The sequence below is a fragment of the Conger conger genome, chromosome 16, assembly GCF_963514075.1.
Source record: "Conger conger chromosome 16, fConCon1.1, whole genome shotgun sequence".
NCBI classification, from domain to species: Eukaryota; Metazoa; Chordata; class Actinopteri; order Anguilliformes; family Congridae; genus Conger; species Conger conger.
The window spans coordinates 32,981,053-33,003,765 of record NC_083775.1 but is presented as its reverse complement, the minus strand read 5'-3'; the positions used below and the strand labels follow the sequence as shown (position 1 = coordinate 33,003,765).

Here is a 22,713-nt window from a genome sequence, read left to right as displayed (position 1 = left end):
CCAAATGTGCCATAGTTATTCACAAGCATCCAGACCTTCATTGAAACTACATTCCTACTGAAGTACGACAACTGCGTATATCCACACAAAGTCTCAACCAAAGCACAGCTTAAATCAAGGCAAACCAAAATATTTTTTATACACAGTGCTACATTTTATTCTGGGCAAGGTTAAAAATATAATCTGGCATGAATTTCAGATACCTTTACAACATCATCCATCATACTTCAGTGACCATCTCTCCATTTCTTCTAATCACTAAAATGCTAAATTCACAGCTTTGCATCCTTCAATAATCAAACATGACAGCACCCCTCGACTGGAAAAGGTCAGGAAAAAAGGAAAAGGTCAGAAAAAAAGTAAAAGGTCAGATTGCAATTAGAGTACCCTGTAACTTTTTTTTGTTTGTTCAAGGTTAAATATGGTACCAGTATTTAACATTGCATGCTCAATGGTCAAGTTCAACCATTTTACTTTAAAAAAAAAAAATCACGCCTGTCAAATATGTCAAGTGTCATTTTACCACAAACAGTATAAAGGATTATGTTAAAACGTTTGGGGAAAAATGTTTTACTTATTAAAAAAAGATGCACAATTTTCAAATTACAACATCAGAATTAAACATCCCTTGCCCGAACAGAAACCATTCTATTTAGTTTACAATAAACTTTTCAACTCTTTCTTTTCGTCCAAGGTGCAAGGACCGCAAAACCGATCAATTCTGAATTGTGGTTAAACAACAATGCTTTAACAATGATTTTAACAACATTGGGGACACACTTGACCATTGTCTTGCAAGTTTAGGTGCATCAACAAAAACCTATAGACGTAATTTTGGGAAAAAAAGAAAAAAACACATGATCATAACACAACAGACAGGTTTAGACCATGATAACCCTTTATAAGACCAAATGCCTCCCAAAAAATTTATGAACCTGAGATGAAGACAACATCCAAATTGGCACAAAATGACAAAATCCTTTTTGTAGGCGCAGAGACTATTTACGGTGGACAGCTTTGTACTCTAAACCCCAACATTAGTTTGTCCATTTCTGGGCAGCTATGAGAAACTAGATTAACTATATATTTTCTAAGCATCTCTGTGCATCAGAGATTTAAATGGGGCAAATTCAATCTGCTTTTATATCTGCTGCCAAAACAGTGTGAGAAACAGTCACATACGTAGCATACTTTGAAGTACATGTTTAGGCTGAAATTAAAATGCACTGTTTTGGTCAGAAAGGTTTTCAGACAACCTTGCTGAGACACAGTATATTGAAATTAAGAGGCACTTCTTCAGTTCATTAGTAGTTGGTTACATACCAGAATGACAAAGTAAAAAACAAAATATTTTGTTGAAAGCCACCATTTATTTCCCTTTCTACACTGTGGGTATTCAGATGCAAATCAGCGATTTACAAGCCACCCTTACGTGAGCAATACTGAAGGTAACGGAAATGTTTTAAATACAGCACCACAGCAGAAACACACAAGACTATGAGCCCCCATCTGAAGGAACAGACCGATACCGTGTTCAGCTCAATGACTGGACACAAAGCAATGCTAAACAGGTTTAGGAACAGCTAGGTGTTAGAAAGGCACGACAACAAACTTCCTTTGAAAACAGTACAATCATAAATCACCGCTAACATTTGTTGCTTTGAAATAAAAAATAGTGAGAGGAGGGCATGTCTCAGCTGGCAAGGCCAGTTTATACTTTGTCGCTGGACTTTTCAACAAGTGTCGCTCAACGAAAGTGATGGCGTTTCGTGACGTTTGACATTTACATTTCGCTGAAGGCTTGGGGGTTCTGTTGTCTATGGCAATGAGACATCAAACTCTTGACCATTTGTTTACATTTTGCACCCAAGGAAATTGAATTGGAGAGGTGGAAGACATTTTACAAATGTCAGCCATTCCCAGGACATGAAGACATTTTAGAAGTCATGGAACCGGTTAAAAATGTTTTCTGGTGCTTTCTATCAGGCAGCACCAGGCCTTCATAAGGGAGGGCCACAGCTGTGATTAATTGCAATCACTGTAGCTCTGGCCCGTTGGGCTATATAAGAGGCCTGGTTTTCAGGCCTGGAAGAAAGAGTTGGGATTCTGAGATTGTTTGTGGACAACGCTGCAGGAGCCCGTTTGTGAGGGTATCTTTGTTCCTCCATGACTTCTTGGCGTTGAATTTTGGGTTGCCATATTGACATAATTTTTCATTTTGAGGAAGTTTTTGTTGAATTTTGTTAACAAAAGTTTGCCAACCCTTTTTGGGTTTCATCTGGTGTGTCCACCTCCAGCCCGGCGTCAGAATATGGATAGCTCCCACTCCCGTATCATTCTCACCCATTGGGAGGCAGAGACAGACACTGTCTCTGGGGCGACCAGTCACAGCACTCTCACCCCCGTGACCGGGCGAGTGCTGTGATAGGCTGGCACCACTGACCAATCCCCGACAAGTATTGAGCGCTTTGAAATGGAACACACTGCTTGTGTGCTTCAGGAACTCCAAGCACGACTGTAGCCAAACTCAGGGGAGACGCCAAGGCCCCGTGTCTTTATGAATGTTGCCCAGAACCTGGTGAGAAATGGCGGAGACACCGAGCTCCCCTCTGGGCTGCACATCCGTGGTCCTAGGCAAAGCAGGTAAACTCCTGAGCAGAACTGTAAAGCTGACTAATAATCCATCTCAAGGGCCGCTCGCATACAGGGAACTTCTTTCTCTTTGTCTCTGTGATTAGAAAGTAGGATAGTAAGCCAGACTTAACCTAACTTGTAAAAAGATTAGATGTTAGCCATTAAATGACATGGCTAAAGCAGCCAACTAAATTTGCATCCATTGCTAGCCAACATTTGAACATCTGTATAACATTTCAAATACAAATGAAGATGCTTTCATTTCGTCAAATAGTTTGACGGTACGCAAACGGCAAGCTCTCTCTTTTCAGTTGAAAAGTCGTTTATGACGTCAAGTGACACTTGCTGAAAGTGTCATGCGACAAAATAGAAATTAGCCTTCAGAGTTTCCATACATAGTCCTGCCCATAGCCCCTTTGCGGTACGGGTTAGCCGTGGAAGTGTGCCATGTGAAATTGTTCCCAGACAAAATGGCAGTGAGTGACCCCCGCATGTGACCACATTTGGGGGGAGGGGACATTTAAATGACAAGAAACATGATTGCAAATAACAGGCAAACCTAACAAAGAGTCTCATTTCCATTCCAACCGATTATTCTAGCCTCATTTTCCGAACAGCAGAAACGAGGCTAGAATAATGGCAATGGGTTCGCTCCAATATTAGACTAGAATAAAACCTTGGTGCCAAATAAATGACTGAGCAGAATATCTTGAAACAGATCAACTCTTGGCAGCCCGGTGTCATAGCCATCATTGATATAGAGGCAGTACCCATCTCTAGAGGGCGCTGTCCACAACTGATGTGGTTGGCCACCACACTTCCAGCACTGGAAATGCTCATGGCCAGTCCTTGGGGGCTATGGGCCCCCCGACACGGTTCACTGCCCCCCGGTGACGTGATGCAGGATGGCGTTAGCTACGTTCATGGTCTCGTCCCGTTCCAGCACAATGTCATAGGCCTTCAGGTAGGACTCCTTCCGCTCCTCCACCTGCCAGAATGCAAGAAGTGAGCCTATAGGGTCCTAACCGCAGTCACCCTAAACTACAGGACCCTAACCACAGTCACCCTAAACTGCAGGACCCTAACCACAGTCACCCTAAACTGCAGGACCCTAACCACATTCACCCTGCTAGTCACCCTGAACTGCAGGGTCCTACCAATCTAGTGAAACTGTGCAGTATGTGGAACAGGGCACTAAAGTTTGGGTCCATAAACCCTGACAGTACAGCACACTATGGGACAAAACATACACTATAATAGTCGAACCAAAAAAGTAAATAATTATAATAATTTATTACATTAATGGCATTTGGCAGACGCTCTTATCCAGAGCGATGTACAGTTGATTAGGCTAAGCAGGAGACAATCCTCCCCTGGAGCAATGCAGGGTTAAGGCCCAACAGCTGTGCGGATCTTATTGTGGCTATACTGAGGATCAAACCACCGACCTTGCATGTCCCAATCATGTACCTTAACCACTACGCTACAGGCCGCCCAATTTCTGCTCCACCCGATTACCGGAAGGCCCTGGTTCACCTTGTCATTGAGATATCCGATCTTCAGGATGTTCTCCATGCCGTACACGCCGTCGGCCATGGTGAGATCGCCCAGCGAGTCCCCCAGCAGCAGGACGTTGTGCCGATCACGCAGCTCCTGGAAGTGGCCGGAGTTGAGCAGGGCCCCCTCACGCTTGTTATAGATGTGAATCAGCTGCCCTTTGAAGGCCTGGAGAGCACCCTGCGCACACACACACACACACACACACACACACACACACACACACACAGACCTGAGAATTGCACAGTCAACGTACCATCTTGGTTCACTTGAGCAACCTGGTCAGGCTCATATCGGACCGGAGTGTTTGACTCATTATTTCTGATAAAAAGCTTCATTACATTACATTATGGCATTTGGCAGACGCTCTTATCCAGAGCGACGTACAGTTCATTAGACTAAGCAGGAGACAATCCTTTGCAGGGTTAAGGGCCTTGCTCAAGGGCCCAACGGCTGAGCGGATCTTATTGTGGCTACACCGGGATTAGAACCACTGACCTTGCGTATCCTAGTCATTTACCTTAACCACTACGCTACAGGCCGCCCCGCCCTTCATAAGGCCCAATTACTGTTTGAGTGGTCATTAGCTCACCGACCCTCGTATCCCTGAGGCTCTTCCATACATTAAAGCTGAACAGGAGACTGTGTGCCGCAGTCGACCAGGATTGTGTTCTGAGATTAATTTTGGTACAGCCGGTAAGACTCACATTCTCATCGAAGTCCATGTAGTTGGAGAAGACCTTGACGTTGGGGTGGAAGACGCCGGCCTGCCGGATGACCTCCTCCAGCACGTCTCCGATGCCAGCGGAGAATATCAGCAGGGGGACGCTGTGTTCCTGGAGGCAGTCGAAAAATAGCTGGTACCCCTCCCTGTAGATCAACAATCTCGGTCATCACCATCGTCAGTATCACCACAACAGTGCCCCTACTGTAGAACAGTGACAGGGGCCCTAAGAGTGCCCCTACTGTAGAACAGTGACAGGGGCCCTAAGAGTGCCCCTACTGTAGAAGAGTGACGGGGCCCTAAGAGTGCCCCTACTGTAGAACAGTGACAGGGGCCCTAAGAGTGCCCCTACTGTAGAACAGTGACAGGGGCCCTAACAGTGACGACGGTCCCCAGCAAAGAGAACTAATCACACTCCAGTGACTAATTAAGTCACTAATTATTGCATCAGGGGTGATTGTCAGTCCGGGCTGCCCAACCCTGTTCTCGGAGATCTACTGCCCTGTAGGTTTCCACTCCAACCCTAACAGAGCACACCTCCTTCATTGAGCTGCTAATTAGCAGAATCGGGTGTACCAAATTAGGGTTGAAATGACAGTAGGTAGATCTCTAGGAACAGGGTTGGGCAGTCTTGCTGTACAGAATATTTAGATGCTAAATCTCATCTCTGAACTCTTCTACAGTATATACTGTATGCAGGTTCATTGCTCAGGGTCGGGCTGTTTATCCCAGGTGTGTTTACCTGAGCATGGCGCTGGACTCCCTGACCACCGGGGACAGCAGATCCTTCTTGATCTTCTGCTGGACCAGCAGTGCGTGAGCCTTCGTCCACCTGCATCACAAACACCACAGCCGGGCTCCCACTCACCCAATCACATTTTAAAAGATCAATGGAGGATTTATTTTGGGTACAAAAGGCTAGCTTATGTTTCAATCTTTCCGTTTTTTTCTTTGGTTTTGGCAACATCTGTGGTGACTGGTGGTCACAGTTCAATTCAAACCGAAGCCATTACTAGAGTGCTTAAGATAATCCTGCAGTGGCTTATTTTGAAGAAAGAAAAAATTAAGACTGCCCTGAGACAACCAACAACCACGTCTGGCACGGTAATATTGAGCAACATATCAAACCTGATTTTATACGCTTTTGGGTTTTAGACACTGGCTCTTCCACATTCAGCATGCAAGTTCCGGCGTGTGCGCGCATGAGAAAACCCGGCAGGACTGACGCACCCAATCACAGAACGCAAACCCTTTGAATGGACATTGCTACGAAAAGCTATCAAATATGATTTAAAAATGAAGGACTGCCACGTTATATAGACATAGGGCTACTTTTCTCCAGAACTTTCCCCTGACTTTGTAGAAGGCAGATATTTTCGTGGGTTTTCACAGAAGAGGAGGAACGACACCGGACCGTAGAGCGACACATAGCACTGGGGCTCCGCACACACGCTCTCAGCTCACCACTCCACCATGAGGGGCAGCTTCTCCTCGGCTGAAAGGCCAGAGTTGATCTCGATGGGGTAGTACGTGTTCAGTAGGTCCTTCAGCTGCAAGGCGAGGGTAAGCGCACAGAAAAGCTCCACTGACACGGTGCATATTAGCAGTTTCTGTCTAAACTGCACTAGACTGTACAAAAATACAGACCGAGGGCCTGTTACGTCACCTATGACTACCCATGGGCTCGTGAGAAGCGCTTTTGAAACCGCAAAGCTGAAGTTCATGGCCGCTGCCATGTTGTACAATTTGGAGCCAGAGACTGCGGAGTAGGGATGCTGAGAGCACCTCCACTAAGCGCATAAGATAGTCACTTAATCTGTCCCTGATTTGTCCACAAAATATTGCTGTATTTTCCCAATAAAACATTTTCGTAAAAGAAAAATTGGCACATGGGGAGACATAACATGGGAAAACAAAAAAATAAATAAAATAAAAGAAACACAGATTGCGACTAAATGTCCTGACTTCATATTTTGACCGCAATTGTACCATTCTATTTACATTGAAAACTGGTCTGAGTGACCAACACTGGAGCGAAACGCAGTGCAGTCCCTCAGCAGGACCAGGAAATGAGCTTGAAAAATGAAGCCCCTTGGTTTTGGCGCCTTGGTCTGAACCCATCTAAAAGAGAGTGTCCCATTAAAAAACTATTTATTATATACATCCCTAGTCTACACGCATCTGCAGCACAGCACCAGGCTAAATCACAGCAGTGCAGCCAAAACCAGCCTGCACACCAAAACAAAAATCTGCTGACTCATTCCAGATCTTTCCCTCACCTTTTCCTTGCACTCTTCACTGATCAGCTTGCTGTTGTCCAGAATGTCTGTATCAAGACAAACACAAAACAAAACTTTATTTAAAAAATATATATAATTATTTATCAGAAACAGTGCGCATTAATCAACATTTTCAGTTTCCACATCAATGTAAATGCGCCAGAGTTAGCTAATGAGTCATTTTTCATCTGTAGTCCCTAACCTGCATGTCTTTGGACTGTGGGAGGAAACCCACACAGACACGGGGAGAACATGCAAACTCCACACAGAAAGGCCCGGGCAGGGCTTGAACCCAGGACCTTTTTGTTGTGAGGCACTCTGAACCATTTTTCTCAGTGCATAGTCATCCTATCATCATGAAACTTTAGAAACCTTTACCCCCATATCCAGGAGAGTGTTTTGAGCCAATTATTTTCTTGTTATAAGCTTTAGGGGTGGGTACAGCATCACAAATCTCATTGTTAGATCCTGAAATGTCATAATTTGTCTTTATGAAAAATCATAAGTGAAAAGTAATCATGCCCCCTCATGGCCAGAGGTTGACAAACATAACAAAAACAAGAACATTTCCTTCTCATGATGCTAGAGAACCAAACACCAGCACCGGCACTAGGCCAGGGGGAAAATCCCTATTGGTTGACCGCTTAAATCCACTCACTGTGACAGGTAGGGCAGCGTTTTCCATTGTAGGAGAACCTGGTAAGCGTCATGTCGAAATCAGAGATGACCTAAGGAGAAGGAGCCAATGTCACCATACCCAAATGACAGCAATAACAATAACAAAGCGTGTAGACCTACAACCATAGCAAGAGCTCACAGGTAAGACGTGGTGCAGCATCTGCTCCTGAGCTCGGAGAGTTCCGGAAAGTTGCGTGACAGAGGCTCTTTACCTGTAGGGCATTGGCTCCGGCTTGGCGCATTGCCTGGATGACCCCCTCCACCCTCGTACCGTCCCGCATGTACACAGAGGGCCTGGTCAGCTCTGGGATCTGTGTGGGAAGCGCGCGTGCGCACACACACACACACACACACACACACACACACACACACAAACACACAAACACACACACAAACACGCACACAAACACACCTCGGTCATCTGGGCTCAGGACTGGGGCCTGTAGCACAAAGCGGGTTACTGAGCCTGCTGGATAACTGCACTGAGTAAAACCTGGAATAGCTCTATTTACTTTTGTCTGCATTGCAGATTTGGGAGGGTTCCGGATTTGAATTAGTGCAGTCATTCAGCTAACTCTGTAACCTTGCTTGATAAAAGGCCCCTGGTTTATATACACTACTGTTCAAAGGTTTGAGGTCACCTTGTCTTTTTCATCTCTTTCTGATTTAATATCTTATCTTATTTCTTAACAAGTAATACGTGGTCAAAGCACACAATCAGAGCTTTTATTAAAGGGTATTTTTTTTATACATTTTGGTTTCACCATGTAATAATTACAGCACTTTTCATATGTAGTCCCCTATTTCAATGTTTGAGACAAATTAACATAATTCTAAAATAAAGGAGTTGTGTTTTGTATTTGGTCGCATATCCTTTGCATGCCATGACTTCCTGATGTCTGTGACCTATCAATATCATCAGAGTCTGGATATCTTATTTTCAGGTTGCCCTACAAGTGATACTGAAACGCTTTGCATTTGAATGGGAATTGGGGGGTGGGACTAGATTCAGCTGTAAATTATGCTGATACAGTATGGGACACATTTGTTGGCTGAATGGTTTTAAGTCACCAAGGGTGACCCCAAACGTTTGAACGGTAGTCCACCAATTACCCCAGTACAAATAGCTAACCAGCTGAACGCAACGGAAATTCACTCATAGACTAGACTATGGTAAAACATTTCATATACGGATATAGAAAATGCAGATTGAGAGATTATCAACTTAATTATCGATTCCTCATCCTTGCTCTAGAAGTTGTTGAAATTAAAACCAGCAGCTGAAATGTATGCAAGCAATTAGGCAAATGTCTGCCTGTTCAAACTTGCCCGTTCTGCAGCACATCAAAAATGTCCAGTTTGACTCCTTCAAATCAAGGACAGAATAGGACAGGGTCCTCCTCACTTTAGTTTTGTCTTAACTGCCCGGTTTGTTGTTGGAAATGCATTTTGCCTGTTGTTTTGCCTCAAGTACTTGTGGCCTGCATTTAACCCAATTCCAAGTCCTGTATTGATTTTTTCCCATTTCTCCATTGAAGGTATTACGTTAGCTAAACATCAAGCCACCGACATCCCTGTGTTCTTAACATTGAAATCAGTGTCTCCTGGGCAATGAAGCAATTATATTCCAGTACATTATGAAAATCCATTAAGGGGATGGAGACCTAGGACAGTAGTGTATTGTAATATCACCTGGAAACTTCCTGTAGTTAAGGAGCCTGAAGGTCCTTAGGGATCATAGGGGCTGAGTATATGGTGAGTCAGAGAAATTTGCCAACCACAGTGAAACAGTTGAAAGCTCCAGAATAAATTGATCTTATTGTGACAAGATCCCAAACAGCGGTTTCCCGTTATGTAAGTCGAGTTAAAGATTTTGTTTGCACCTGCCTCATGATCTTGGCCCCTCAGTTCTGAACTGGCTGAGTGTACTGTTCCACTGCACACTGAACTGCTGACTGGTTCTAAATCAATTCCCAGGGATGGTGCTCAGCCCAGACTGTACTAGCTTAGTGTATTCCCAGGGATCGTGCTCAGACCAGCCTGGAGCAGCTGAACAAGTTCATTCATATTCTTCAAAGCAAAACATTCATCTTTAACGCAACATAGCCTTTCGCAGTCGTCTACAGTAAACAACACGTGACCCCATTTGGACAAGCAATTCTGTGAATGTTGGAAAAATACGAACATTTAACACAGTAAACCATTCTCAAGTGTAGGCGTCAAGCTCAAAACGAGATTCAACAGTGACACCTGCTTGTTATACGAAACATTATGAGCACAGTGTGCACTTCATTTGTAATTTGCTTTCCGAGCTTCCATTGTAGAGCTTAGTAGCTTAGTAGCAGTAGCATGTGCAGACGCGCTTTTACAAATGGCTATTCAACCACAACAAAAAGCAGATATACTGTAGTTTATACTGTAGGCTACTAATTTTCTCTGTACAAGATTTATTCAGCGCCCAACCTAAAGCGAACAATTAAAATATAGCAGCCATTGGATTTTATAGATGTAGAAGACGAGTCACTCGAACAACGTTTTTATTATTATATTTTTGTTTGGGGATCTAAAGTCTACGTCTGAAAGAATGCCGGTTGTTCCAGGGACGAAACCTGAAATTCAACAAAACTAGACGGGTTTTCACTCGTGCGGGTCATAGGTCCATGTGCAAGGTGACCTGGGTTTCACGGAATCCGGCTGGGCGAGTGCTCTTTGTCTTGGGGTCCCAACATTACTACCGTTCACAGTTGAGAGTTGTACTACGTGTGATTTAATAATAAAAACGTTAACTTTAGTTCTTGAACTGATCTTTATTTGAACCACCAACAGTCACCTCCGACGTTTGCGGGGAATGAAAGAACAGCGTGTACCAAGCTAAAGCGCTACTGGCATGGACTTTTCGAAGATGGGGGCGTGGCATGAGTGCTGAATGAGAACTGAAGCTCTTGTTTTTTAAAATAGAAAAAAAACACACCCACATACAAGACAGCATTCGGAGCTGTAGTCTACGTTATCCTTAACCCAACACCATAAATGTAACAGCTGTCTCAAAATAAAGGGGTTCGATTGTTTCAATATTACAGTAGATACAGTATCAAATCACCCTAGCTATTTCATTGCAATAATACCAACAGCAGTAACTTAGCTAGCCAATGTCCTTTGTTAACGATAAGTTGACAACACAATTCGCGGACATCGAGTACCTCAAGCAACAAAGTTTTTTTTAAAAGCAAGTCTAGCCATTTGTAGTCAAAATGCAGTGAGCTACTAGTACTAGCTAGTTGGACAGTACGGTCCGACAGTACTTTGTTTACTGACGGCCAAACTGAACCACCGAAAAGTATCAATAGGCAATGCATAAACAAGATAAGAGGTACAGCACATTGAATAAGGTTCGCTGTCCACTATGCTTAGAATTACGTTACCGTGGTGAACGACAGAGACTCCGAATGAAACCATGGGTTTCTGAGCTAGCTACATAGCACACCAATTAGCTAGTTACTCAACTAAGCTTAGTTCTAGCTAGGTAACCTAACACATAGCCTAGTTGCCTACACTGTTGTTGCAAGCTATACACAATGTTCGTCATCATATCCTGCCATTAAATAAAGCTGACTGTAGCTAGCTATAATGACTACGATAATATTACCGTTTAGATAGCCAGCTAGCTAGCTGACTTGCTACGAGTAACGACTATCATTATGACTCCTAGCAAGCTGCTAACTTCAATTAACAGTTATTTTAAAAGGGAAATAATCCAACTTACCATGTTTTTAGAATCACGCAATGCAGCTGCCGTTACCAAATAAAATAGACTATAAAATTAATCACGTTGACAACAAAGTGAGGCAGGCGGTAGCTAGCTAAATCTACTTAGCTAAAGACATAATTTGCTAGCTACGACGCTAATCAGCCACTTGACTTATGCACTGAGCAACTGCACACTACCAGCGCAAACTTCACTTGCGTAAGTGCAATCCTTATCCGTCATATGGTCCCTGTCACGACCACAGAAGAAAAGTTCCACCTCGTTTCATTGAGCAGGCGCACGATGCACTCCACTTGTTTTTTTAGTCAGTTGAGAAACGACAAAATCTCGCAATTGTTACCACGTTGGTTTCTTTACCTATCTACTTCATTTTACTTCTACTTCTACTAAATTAAGAATTCATTCATAGCTCAAATGGGGGTTCTCTTTCCTAAAACCTTGGCCTAAATCCGTTGGAAAACTGTAGTTCATATGCCAGTTCATAGGAGTTAAGTCAAAATGACAAAACAAACAACAAATTAATACATTTAAAAAAAATGTATCCGTTATTTATTTATTAATTTTAGGCCTTTTTTTAAATGCTCACGCTGTTAATTTCCTAATTTAGTTAAAATGTTGCTTCGGACGGCTACGGTTACCATAACATTTCCTATTCCCATTGTTGTACCGTGATGTAATAAGGCAACATGTTCGAACGTCAGAGAAGTATGATTAAGGCCATCAATTGGATATGGTACAAAAGTCGGGGACTGCCCTTGATGTCCCCATAATAATGTAGAATGTCCGCGTGTTTCTGAAACGAAATTAGGCAGACTGTACCTCCATTAAGTAAGTGACATTTCAGAGGTAAGGATGGAGCAAACAGACATCGCCCACTTTAACAAGTTGCGACAGGAGGGTACATTTTGTGACGTGGTCGTCTTAGTGAATGGAGTCGAGTTCAAAGCCCACAAGATTATTCTCTGTGCCTGCAGTTCCTACTTTCGGTAAGTGAACTCACGTTGGGTATGAATTTCTTTTGGGAAGGTTATGATGGCTATAGGAAGGCAGACATTTCGTCCTTAGGTCCGTGAGTAAGGCAGGCTATGTATCACAGTAAAGATAATTATTTTGAGAAAGAAGGAGGTGTTCATGGCGGCACGGATGGTGCAGTGGGTAGCACTGCCGCCTCACAGCAAGGAGGTCCTGGGTTCGAATCCCCGTCGGCCGGGGCCTCTCTGTGCGGAGTTTGCATGTTCTCCCCGTGTCTGCGTGGGTTTCCTCCGGGTACTCCGGTTTCCTCCCACAGTCCAAAGACATGCAGGTTAGGCTGATTGGAGAGTCTAAATTGCCCGTAGGTGTGAGTGTGTAAGTGTGTGAGTGTGTGAGTGTGTGAGTGTGTAAGTGTGTGAGTGTGTGAGTGTGTAAGTGTGTGAGTGTGTGAGTGTGTGAGTGAATGGTGCGTGTGCCCTGCGATGGACTGGCGACCTGTCCAGGGTGTATTCCTGCCTTTCGCCCAATGTATGCTGGGATAGGCTCCAGCCCCCCTGCGATCCTGATCAGGATAAGCGGGTTCAGATAATGGATGGATGGATGGATGGATGGATGGAAGGATGGAAGGAGGTGTTCATCTTTGTGTCAATAACCTACATATAAAATGTTTGTTAGGTGTCCCACTGAAAGAAAAGTATATTTTTCAAGGGATTTTAGTATATATGTTGGAGCACCAAACATACATTTATTTTATATGTACCTCTGAATCATTAACGTGTTACATAATCCACTATGTAATACAATATAAAGAAGTCATATATGGAGTTTATATCGTATCTCCTTCAATCAGAGAAGCCTACAATGCAGACATTCAGCTTCAAGCAACTTACATATTAGGATTAATACAGCTACCTTCCTCTAACATGTTAACTTCTGGTAACTGTGAAGTCATCCATCCATCCATCCATTATCTTAACCCGCTTATCCTGAACAGGGTCGCAGGGGGGCTGGAGCCTATCCCAGCATACATTGGGCAAAAGGCAGGAATACACCCTGGACAGGTCGCCAGTCCATCGCAGGGCACACATTCACACCTATGGGCAATTTAGACTCTCCAATCAGCCTAACCTGCATGTCTTTGGACTGTGGGAGGAAACCGGAGTTCCCGGAGGAAACCCACGCAGACACGGGGAGAACATGCAAACTCCGCACAGAGAGGCCCCGGCCGACAGGGATTCGAACCCAGGACCTCCTTGCTGTGAGGCGGCAGTGCTACCCACTGCACCATCCGTGCCGCAACTGCGAAGTCATGTGTATGAAAATACTGTTGTCTAAATTCTGTTTTCAATTTGAGGGCAGTCGAAGGAGCCCTTTCCGTAAAAGGAAATAAATGACAGGGACCCGCAAGGTTGGTGGTTCGATCCCCAGTGTATAAGATCTGCACAGCCGTTGAGCCCTTGAGCAAGGCCCTTACCCTGCATTGCTCCAGGGGGGGATTGTCTCCTGCTCAGTCTAATCAACTGTACGTCACTCTGCATAAGAGGGTCTGCCAAATGCCATTAATGTAATGTAATGTAATGTCTCCATTGTCCTTTTACAGCACCCTGTTCACCGGCAGCTGGAACACAGGCAAGGAGGTGTACACTATTCCCGGGGTGTCACCTGATATGATGAAGCTCATCATTGACTACGCCTACACACAAACCGTACCGATCGCCAAGGACAACGTGGAAGGCCTCCTGACCGCGGCCGACCAGTTCTGCATCATGGGCATCGTGCAAGCCTGCTGCGACTTCCTGCGGACTCAGCTCTGCCCGCAGAACTGCATCGGCATCTGGAGGCTGATGGAGGTCTACTTCTGCCCGGAGCTACGGCAGCGGGCCTACCACTTCATCCTGCGCCACTTCGAGGAGGTGGGACGCACCTCCGAGGAGTTCCTGGGGCTGTCGCTGGCCCAGCTCGGCCACCTCCTGGAGCAGGACCTGCTCGACGTCACGCAGGAGGAAGTGCTGTTTGACCTGGCGCTTCGGTGGATCGGGCACCTGCCCTCGGAGCGCAAGTCCTCCGTCTCCGTGCTGTTGCACAAGGTAACCCGAGACAGAACCAAGCTCCTTATCACCTTTTAGGGAGTTATGAAAAGCCGGCCAAGACTTATGCTGAATTCTTCTGTAATCTGTAAATATTTGATACCCCATTCAAGGCACATTGCTGTGTGCGTTCTATGGAATGTTACATTGCAGGGATCCAGAGCCAAAGTTGTGAAAGATCTGATAGAATTGTGCACAATGTGAAAATGTGTACAACTGGCAGGCACAGATGGAAATGTCAGACTGTGTGAATGGCCCCACTGTATTATATGCTATATTGTATCCAGAGAGTACCAGTGCTGATTGTAGGAATCAATTTTTCTTCAATCAGCAACGATCCCCTCTGGTCATTAGGGAGCCCATGGTCTTCTTGCTCAAGCTAGACTGAAGTGTCCACTTGTAACTTTAATGCCATGTCTGAAACAGTCAAAATATGTATTGTCTACTGATCATACTGCTTATTTATATTAATGCACAATAGAGGTTCTATCATTTTTGGCACGTCTAGTTTAGTACTTGGTGCATCCACCTCTGACAAGCATAACAGCATGGAGTCTTTTCTGTAATGTTTGACAAGGTTAAGGGATATATTTCGAGGGATTTTGGACCATTCCACTATGCTGATCCTTGCAAGATCCTTCACATCCTTCACATTTGTGCATATCAACTACCCTCTTCAGTGCAGCCCACAGGTTTTTCATTGGATTGAGGTCTGGTGCCTGAGATGGTCATTGCAGAACATAGATTTTGTTGTCACGGAACCATTACTGTGTGGATTTTGAGGTATGCTCTTGGTCATTGTCTTACTGGAAGGTCCACCTACAGCCAAGTACAGATTTGCCTATTTGATAACTTTTTCACCAAGTGTACTCAATTTACATATGCAATAGTAAGAAAGTAAGCGGTTTCAGACACAGCCAATGTGAAATGAAGCGTTGGACTGTGTAATGAAAAGAAGCAGGGGCTTGCCATCATGTTTTCTGTAGCTTATTTGCACTACCCAAAATTGACAGATGAGGCCACAATGATGAACAAAAACACATCATTTGGACTTGGGAGAAAATATGGGGTAAAATAGTTGTACTATAATTTGAGTATAGAGTTGAATCTTACTGAATGGTTAAAGTCTGTAATGTTGCAGACCAGGGGCTTCAGGTATTTTGGGCTGGCTGAGCTCCCCTCCACAGACTCCACTGTAATTTGAACCCTACTGTACCTTCTCTCTTAACAATGAATATGCTAATGTAATGACAAGCACACTCAGGCAATCTCAAAGGTAAAGAAATGGTATGACCCACTGTCGTGGTCTTTGAAATTGTAGTCCAAGTTTACTTAAGACCGTGTTTAAGAAAACAATTGAATATTTGCCAGGCCATGAAGACGACGCACTGTAGTTTATGTAAAGATTTTAGAACCCCCTAACCCAGGGGTGCACAAGAACTCCTGTCCTTGAGGGCTAGTCTTCGTAATGGTTTTGGTTCCAACCAATTGCCTTGCTTTTAATTTGCTGACAGCTCTATAAATCACCCTGGTTCAAGCCTGTACTTGAGCACAGTAAAATCATTAGGATACACTTGCAGTCTGCAGCTGTAGCCGGTACTGATGATATGTCAGATATGATTCAATTAAATAATTAAGACCAGAAGTTAAATAATTAAGACCAGTTGTTTTCACTTCCTTCACAGGGGTTGAACTATTGCACAGGTGTCAAACTCCAGTCCTGGAGGGCCGTAGTGTCTGCTGGTTTTTGGGGTGTTCTGGGTTCATTCAAGTCACTGATTGGTTAAACACACGCCTTGTTCTCAAGGCCTTAATTGGCCTTAATTGGCAGCTGATTGAAAGGAAACCACAAAAACCCGCAGACACTGCGGCCCCCTGGGGATTCAGTTTGACACCCCTGAACTAGGGGGATCAGACTTTGGTCATCTGTACCCTGGCTGAAGTCCAGTCAGCTCTCACACACAGCTCTCTCTCCTCCTGCCTGTGTTCCCAGATGCGGATTGGCTTGATGAGTACGGACTTCGTCTTGAACAGCCTGAAGACCAACCCCCTGGTGAAGGACAGCGACGAGTGCAAGCTCCTCATCCGCCACGTCATGCAACAGCCCAGGGGCACGCCATGGAGGCCCCGCCTGCCCTCTGCCGTCCTGCTGGCCATCGGCGGCTGGAGCGGGGGCAACCCCACCAACGCCGTGGAGTCCTACGACGTCCGGGCCGACTACTGGGTCAGGGTGTCCCAATACGAGAACCCCCGCGCCTACCACGGCACGGTCTACCTGCAGGGCTTCATCTACTGCATCGGGGGCCGCGACAGCACGGACTACTTCAACGGCGTGCGCAGGTTCGACCCGCTGGCCCGGGCCTGGCACGAGGCCGCGCCCATGCACTGCCGCCGCTGTTTCGTGAGCGTGGCCGTGCTGGACGGCCACGTCTACGCCATGGGCGGCTTCGACGGGTACGTGCGCCTCGACTCCGCGGAGAGATACGCGCCCGAGGCCAACCAGTGGAGCCTCCTCCCGCCCATGAACGAGCTGAGGAGCGACGCTAGCGCTACCACGCTGCACGGCAAGGTGGGCCAAACGGGAGAGGGGCCGGCAAGTGAGGTGAAATTATTATATCCAGGTGTATTTTTAAATTGCAATATTATGCCAGGGCGGCACGGATGGTGCAGTGGGTAGCACTGCCGCCTCACAGCAAGGAGGTCCTGGGTTCGAATCCCGGGCCTCTCTGTGTGGAGTTTGCATGTTTTCCTCGTGTTCGTGTGGGTTTCCTCCGGGTACTCCGGTTTCCTCCCACAGTCCAAAGACATGCATGTTAGGCTGATTGGAGAGTCTAAATTGCCCGTGGGTCTGAGTGTGTGAGTGAATGGTGTGTGTGCCCTGCGATGGACTGGCGACCTGTCCAGGGTGTATTCCTGCCTTTCGCCCAATGTATGCTGGGATAGGCTCCAGCCCCCTGCGACCCTGTTCAGGATAAGTGGGTTAAGATAATGGATGTATGGATGGAATATTATGCCACGATAGAAAGGCATGCAGTACAATTACGGGTTTTTTCATCAGACCTGGGTCAAATACGACCTCGTTGTTTTGGATTCAGATTCTTTTCTGGAACCTATGAAATACTCTCAAAAAGTAAAAAGCCCGCCTTCTGGTCCTCATAGTTGGCTCACTCACACGAGGCAAGGTCAGTCAAGCACAGATTATTTATTCATTTGAATGCAAGACAATTTCATATAAGAACCATGTCAGGTTTTCATGCAGTTCTCTTTATTGACAATTTTTGAACACTTTACTCTTCCTTACATTTCTGCTATATTACTTCACTGTCACGGCAAGGCTGCAAATCATTGTCAAGCTAATTTCTAACGTTTATTTATTTGTGAAAATCTCAGGTAAATAATGCCTGTCTCTGGTTTAGTAAACTACTACTTTGTCTGTTGTATTACAGGTGTACATCTGTGGGGGTTTTGATGGGGATGACTGCCTCTTAACTGCAGAGTATTACAGTCCCCAGACCAACCAGTGGACCATGATCACCCCCATGAACATTCGCCGCAGTGGGGTTGGAGTCACTGCTTACGCTGGAGAGGTCTTTGTGGTGAGTGTTCAGCATACACTCACCGGTCACTTTATTGGGAGCATTTTTACTTTGTTACACCTACTTATTCATGCGATAATCTAAGCAGCCAATTGTGCGGCAGCAGTGCAATGCATATAGTCATGTAGATACGGGTCAGGAGCTTCAGTTAATGTTCACATCAACCATAAGAATGTGGGAAAAAATTAGATCTAAGTGACTTTGACTGTGGAATGATTGTTGGTGGTAGACAGAGTGCTTTGAGTATTTCAGAAACTGCTGATCTCCTGGGATTTTCATGCACACGTGAAAGCCTCTAGAGTTTGAAAAGAATGGTGCAAAAAAATAAAATAAAAATCCAGTGAGCAGCAGTTCTGCAGACAGAAGCGTCTTGTCAATGAGAAACGTTGGAGGAGAATGTCCAGACTGGTCAAAGCTAACAGGAAGGTGACAGTAACACCAATAACCACACATTACAACGGTGGTATGCGGAAGAGCATCTCTGAACACGCAACACATCAAACCTCCTAAAGGAGTAACATGGTGGTTAAATATGACACTTGCCAGTTGTTCTTCTAAGCCTAAAGTTCTCTGTGCTCCCACTTTCCACACATTATTGTTTGTTACCATAGCTACCTCCATGATACACGCTCATTCAAACTAGCTAACTTAGTATATCAATATATCAATAGCTAAGGTAAGGATGCTGACTTCTCCAATCATAATTTTTGCTAGCTAGCTAGCCAAGTTCAGATTAAAGCCCAACTATAACATCCTTATGAAAGCTAACATTAGCTAGCTAGCTAAATGAATATAACCATAAATAGTCTAATAGTCCTTAAAAGGCCCTCTAATTTAAGTGAACTTAACGTTAGTCAACTATTTCCATTGTCTTGCCAGGAGGCCAATGGCGCAAACTATGGGTCACAAGTTATAGGAGAGGGATAAGGGGAGTGGTTATCCTCGTGTGAAAATTCAATCTCAATCGGTTGAAAATAGGATGATAAATTAAAACGCTTACTTCTCCGAAACCAAAGAATGGACATATTTAATACTTTCATTGTGTTTCTTCAATGCCCTCGTGCAAATTGCAAGTGTGACCAACCACCATGTTACTCCTTTAAGTAGAAGAAGACCAATAAGTCAAAGAAATAAGTCTAATAAAGTACTCAGGTATTCGGGTCAAATTGACCCGTTTCAAATTTTCACTAAAAGAAAAGTGATACTGGAAATTAATTTTTAACCTGAAACTGAATAAACCAAAAATGGGTCTTCATTTCTTGTCAGACTAAATTAATCTCTAATTTGCTCTCACACCTTTGCACATACAGTCCCCTCCAAAAGTATTGGAACAGAAAGGTCAAATCCTTTGTTTTTGCTATACACTGAAGACAATTGACAATTGGTTAAAAAAATTCAGATTTCATTTCCTGGTATTTTTATCTAGATTTGTTCAACTTAGAACAACTTAGAAACCTTTTGTATCGGACCACCCAATTTTTGGGTGAGCAAAAATATTGGAACATGTGACTGACAGGTGTTTCTTGTTGCCCAGATGTGTCCTGTTATATTGATTAAATTGTCCTGAATGTCTACTGAATATTTTGCCTGTGAAGACTGCATTTTTGTTAGGACAGATAACCAAAATGAAGACCAAAGGGATGTTTTTGTGAGAAAACCAAGCCATTTTGAAGCTTAGGAAATAAGATTAATCAGAGCCATTGCACAAGCATTGGGGATAGCTTGTACAACAACTTGGAATGTCCTGAAAAAGAAAGAAACCACTGGCGTACTGAGCTACAGACATTGAACTGGTCGACCAAGGAAAACAACAGCAGTTGATGACAGAAACATTGTGAGACCTGTGAAGAAAAACCACAAAATATCAGTCAGTAACATTACGAGCACTCTCTACAGGGCAGGGGTAAAGGTATCACAATCAACCTTTTGAAGAAGACTTAGAGAGCAGCAATATAGAAGCTATACCACAATATGCAAACCACTCATCAGTAGTAAGAATCTCATAAGTACAGAGATGAGCCACAAAAGTACAGTTTTTTGGACTGATGAGACCAAGATTAACCTCTACCAATGTCATGTAAAAGCCAAAGTGTGGAGAAAGAAGGGATCTGCTCATGATCCAAAACATACAAGCTCATCTCTGAAGCACGGTGGAGGAAGTGTCATGGCTTGGGCTTGTATGGCGGCTTCTGGAGTGGGCTCATTAATGTTTATTGTTGATGTAACTCGTGATGTTAGCAGCAGGATGAGTTCAGAAGTCTACAAAAACATTCTTTCTGCCAACTTACAGAAAAATGCATCCAAACCACTCGGGAAGAGCCAGACAGTGACCCAGAACACACTGCCAACACAATAAAGGACTTCATTAGGGAGAAAAAGTGGAAGGTTTTAGACTGGCCAAGTCAATGACCAGACCTTAACCCAATTGAGCATGCATTTCACCTCCTGAAGAGGAGATTGAAGGGAAAGCCCCCCCGAAACAAACAACAACTGAAAGAGGCGGCAGTAACAGCCTGGAAAAGCACCACAAAAGAAGAATGCAACAGTTTGGTGATGTCAATGGGTCGCAGACTTGATGCAGTTATTGCAAGCAAGGGATATGCTACCAAATATTAAGTGTTATTTACTTTCATTTACTTAAATACTCAAAGGTGCCAAAGGTGCTATAAGTAGTTTAACACATCTTGGTGTAAATGCCAGGAAATAAAAGCTGAAAGTCTGAACTCTTGACTCGTGTTCATTTTTTTAATCTCAACCCCAAATGTATAGTGTATTGCAAAAATAAAGGAATTGGCTTTGCTGTTCCAATAATTTTGGAAGGGACTGTACATGTACATAAATACTAACTTGCACACCTATGCACACCTATATTCTTGTTGCCTTTCAATGATTCAGATTTGCAGCATATTTCACGGATTTGACACCCAGATACTGTACTGTACACCTGATTCTACGAATCAAGGTCCTGAACAAAGAGCGAATGGTCGATTAGTAAAATCAGGTGTGTAACTGCTCGGCTGGAACAAAAGCCTGCGCCCACACCGGGACAGACCCGAGTATCGCTGATGTATGGGACAGCGATTTATTGATTTGCCGCTTCGGCCCGTACCTGTTGAAGCATGTCTTTTGACTTCTCGCAGGTGGGAGGCTTCGACGGGGTGAACCGTCTGCGCAGCGTCGACGCCTACAGCCCACAGACCAACTCCTGGCGCAGCGTCCCGGAGATGCTCACCGCCCGCAGCAACTTCGCCATCGAGGTGATGGACAACCGGCTGTTTGTGGTGGGCGGCTTCAACGGCTTCACCACCACCGTCAACGCGGAGTGCTACGACGGGAGTGCGGCCGAGTGGACCACCATCCAGAACATGAACTTCTACCGCAGCGCGCTGAGCTGCTGTACCGTGCCCGACCTGAACAACATCAACCACTACGCCGCCCCTCGAGGACCCCTGTAGATCCACATCACCCGACCTGAACAACATCAACCACTACGCCGCCCCTCGAGGACCCCTGTAGATCCACATCACCCGACCTGAACAATATCGACCACTACGCCGCCCCTTGAGGATCCCTGTACAGCCTCATCACCCGACCTGAACAACATCAACCACTACGCCGCCCCTTGAGGATCCCTGTAGATCCACATCACCCGACCTGAACAACATCAACCACTACGCCGCCCCTCGAGGACCCCTGTAGATCCACATCACCCAACCTGACCAACATCAACCACTACGCCGCCCCTCGAGGACCCCTGTAGATCCACATCACCCAACCTGACCAACATCAACCACTACGCCGCCCCTCGAGGACCCCTGTAGATCCACATCACCCGACCTGAACAACATCGACCACTAACCACAACCTGCTGGAGCCATTAGGTCCCGCCCCCCACTGCATTCATTGGCAGAAATTATGTGTGAAGCCTTTGCTTGTCTCAATATCATGTAGACGTGCCTTCAAATGTGTGGATAGGGAGTGAGTGCAGCTGAATACAATCAGAATTTACCGAATACAATGGGGGTGTATCTTTGGGGTGTATATGTGTTTGTTGGGGGTACAAGTTGAACACAAAGTTAATAAATATCAATGTTCTTGCGTGCCCTGGCCCCTCTTTAAAACCTGTGCTAATAAGGTATCTGCCGGTTTCAGCGTTTCCCTGGCTCATACATAAGTATGATGTCTTACCATTGGCAATTCTGTTCATATTGGGCATAAGGTGGCACCAATGCAGTACGGTAATGTAAATTAAATTAAATTGAGGATTCAAGCTCTGGGGATACACATTTTCCCATTTCAAAGCTCACTGGCGCTAATCATGATATTCATGCAGATTGTATGTTTCTTATTTGTTGTGTTTTATGAAGCCCACTCCAGAAGCAGCCATGCCACAAACAAAGCATTAAGCAAGTCTTACCTT

At 44.8% G+C, this 22,713-nt stretch overlaps 2 protein-coding genes across 2 annotated transcripts; one reads left to right on the top strand and one right to left on the bottom strand.

The window, feature by feature from the left end:
- Positions 1 to 485: 485 nt before the first annotated feature.
- Positions 486 to 11,826, bottom strand: LOC133114329 (cytosolic 5'-nucleotidase 3-like). Its single transcript, XM_061223615.1, has 9 exons — positions 11,636 to 11,826; positions 8,085 to 8,183; positions 7,853 to 7,922; positions 7,195 to 7,241; positions 6,380 to 6,465; positions 5,658 to 5,747; positions 4,899 to 5,061; positions 4,171 to 4,371; positions 486 to 3,622 (listed from the first exon to the last, which is right to left on the bottom strand). The coding sequence occupies exons 1-9, from the start codon at positions 11,636 to 11,638 to the stop codon at positions 3,512 to 3,514; spliced, it is 870 nt and encodes a 289-aa protein (XP_061079599.1). The 5' UTR covers positions 11,639 to 11,826; the 3' UTR covers positions 486 to 3,511.
- Positions 11,827 to 12,338: 512 nt separating this feature from the next.
- Positions 12,339 to 22,342, top strand: LOC133114312 (kelch-like protein 10). The gene is made up of 5 exons (XM_061223595.1): positions 12,339 to 12,624; positions 14,211 to 14,697; positions 16,691 to 17,266; positions 18,144 to 18,293; positions 21,434 to 22,342. Exons 1-5 carry the CDS (start codon positions 12,491 to 12,493, stop codon positions 21,746 to 21,748), a joined length of 1,662 nt encoding a protein of 553 aa, XP_061079579.1. The 5' UTR covers positions 12,339 to 12,490; the 3' UTR covers positions 21,749 to 22,342.
- The last annotated feature ends 371 nt before the right edge of the window (positions 22,343 to 22,713 follow it).

Excerpts from the sequence above, each read along its gene's own strand:
- LOC133114312 (XM_061223595.1), top strand. The coding sequence starts at position 12,491 with ATGGAGCAAACAGACATCGCCCACTTTAACAAGTTGCGACAGGAGGGT. Across the intron at positions 12,625-14,210 it reads GCCTGCAGTTCCTACTTTCG|CACCCTGTTCACCGGCAGCT; the intron begins GTAAGTGAACTC and ends GTCCTTTTACAG. Across the intron at positions 17,267-18,143 it reads CTACCACGCTGCACGGCAAG|GTGTACATCTGTGGGGGTTT; the intron begins GTGGGCCAAACG and ends GTTGTATTACAG.
- LOC133114329 (XM_061223615.1), bottom strand. Across the intron at positions 7,242-7,852 it reads ACGCTGCCCTACCTGTCACA|ACATTCTGGACAACAGCAAG; the intron begins GTGAGTGGATTT and ends GTCTTGATACAG. Across the intron at positions 5,748-6,379 it reads CTGCCCCTCATGGTGGAGTG|GTGGACGAAGGCTCACGCAC; the intron begins GTGAGCTGAGAG and ends TTTGTGATGCAG.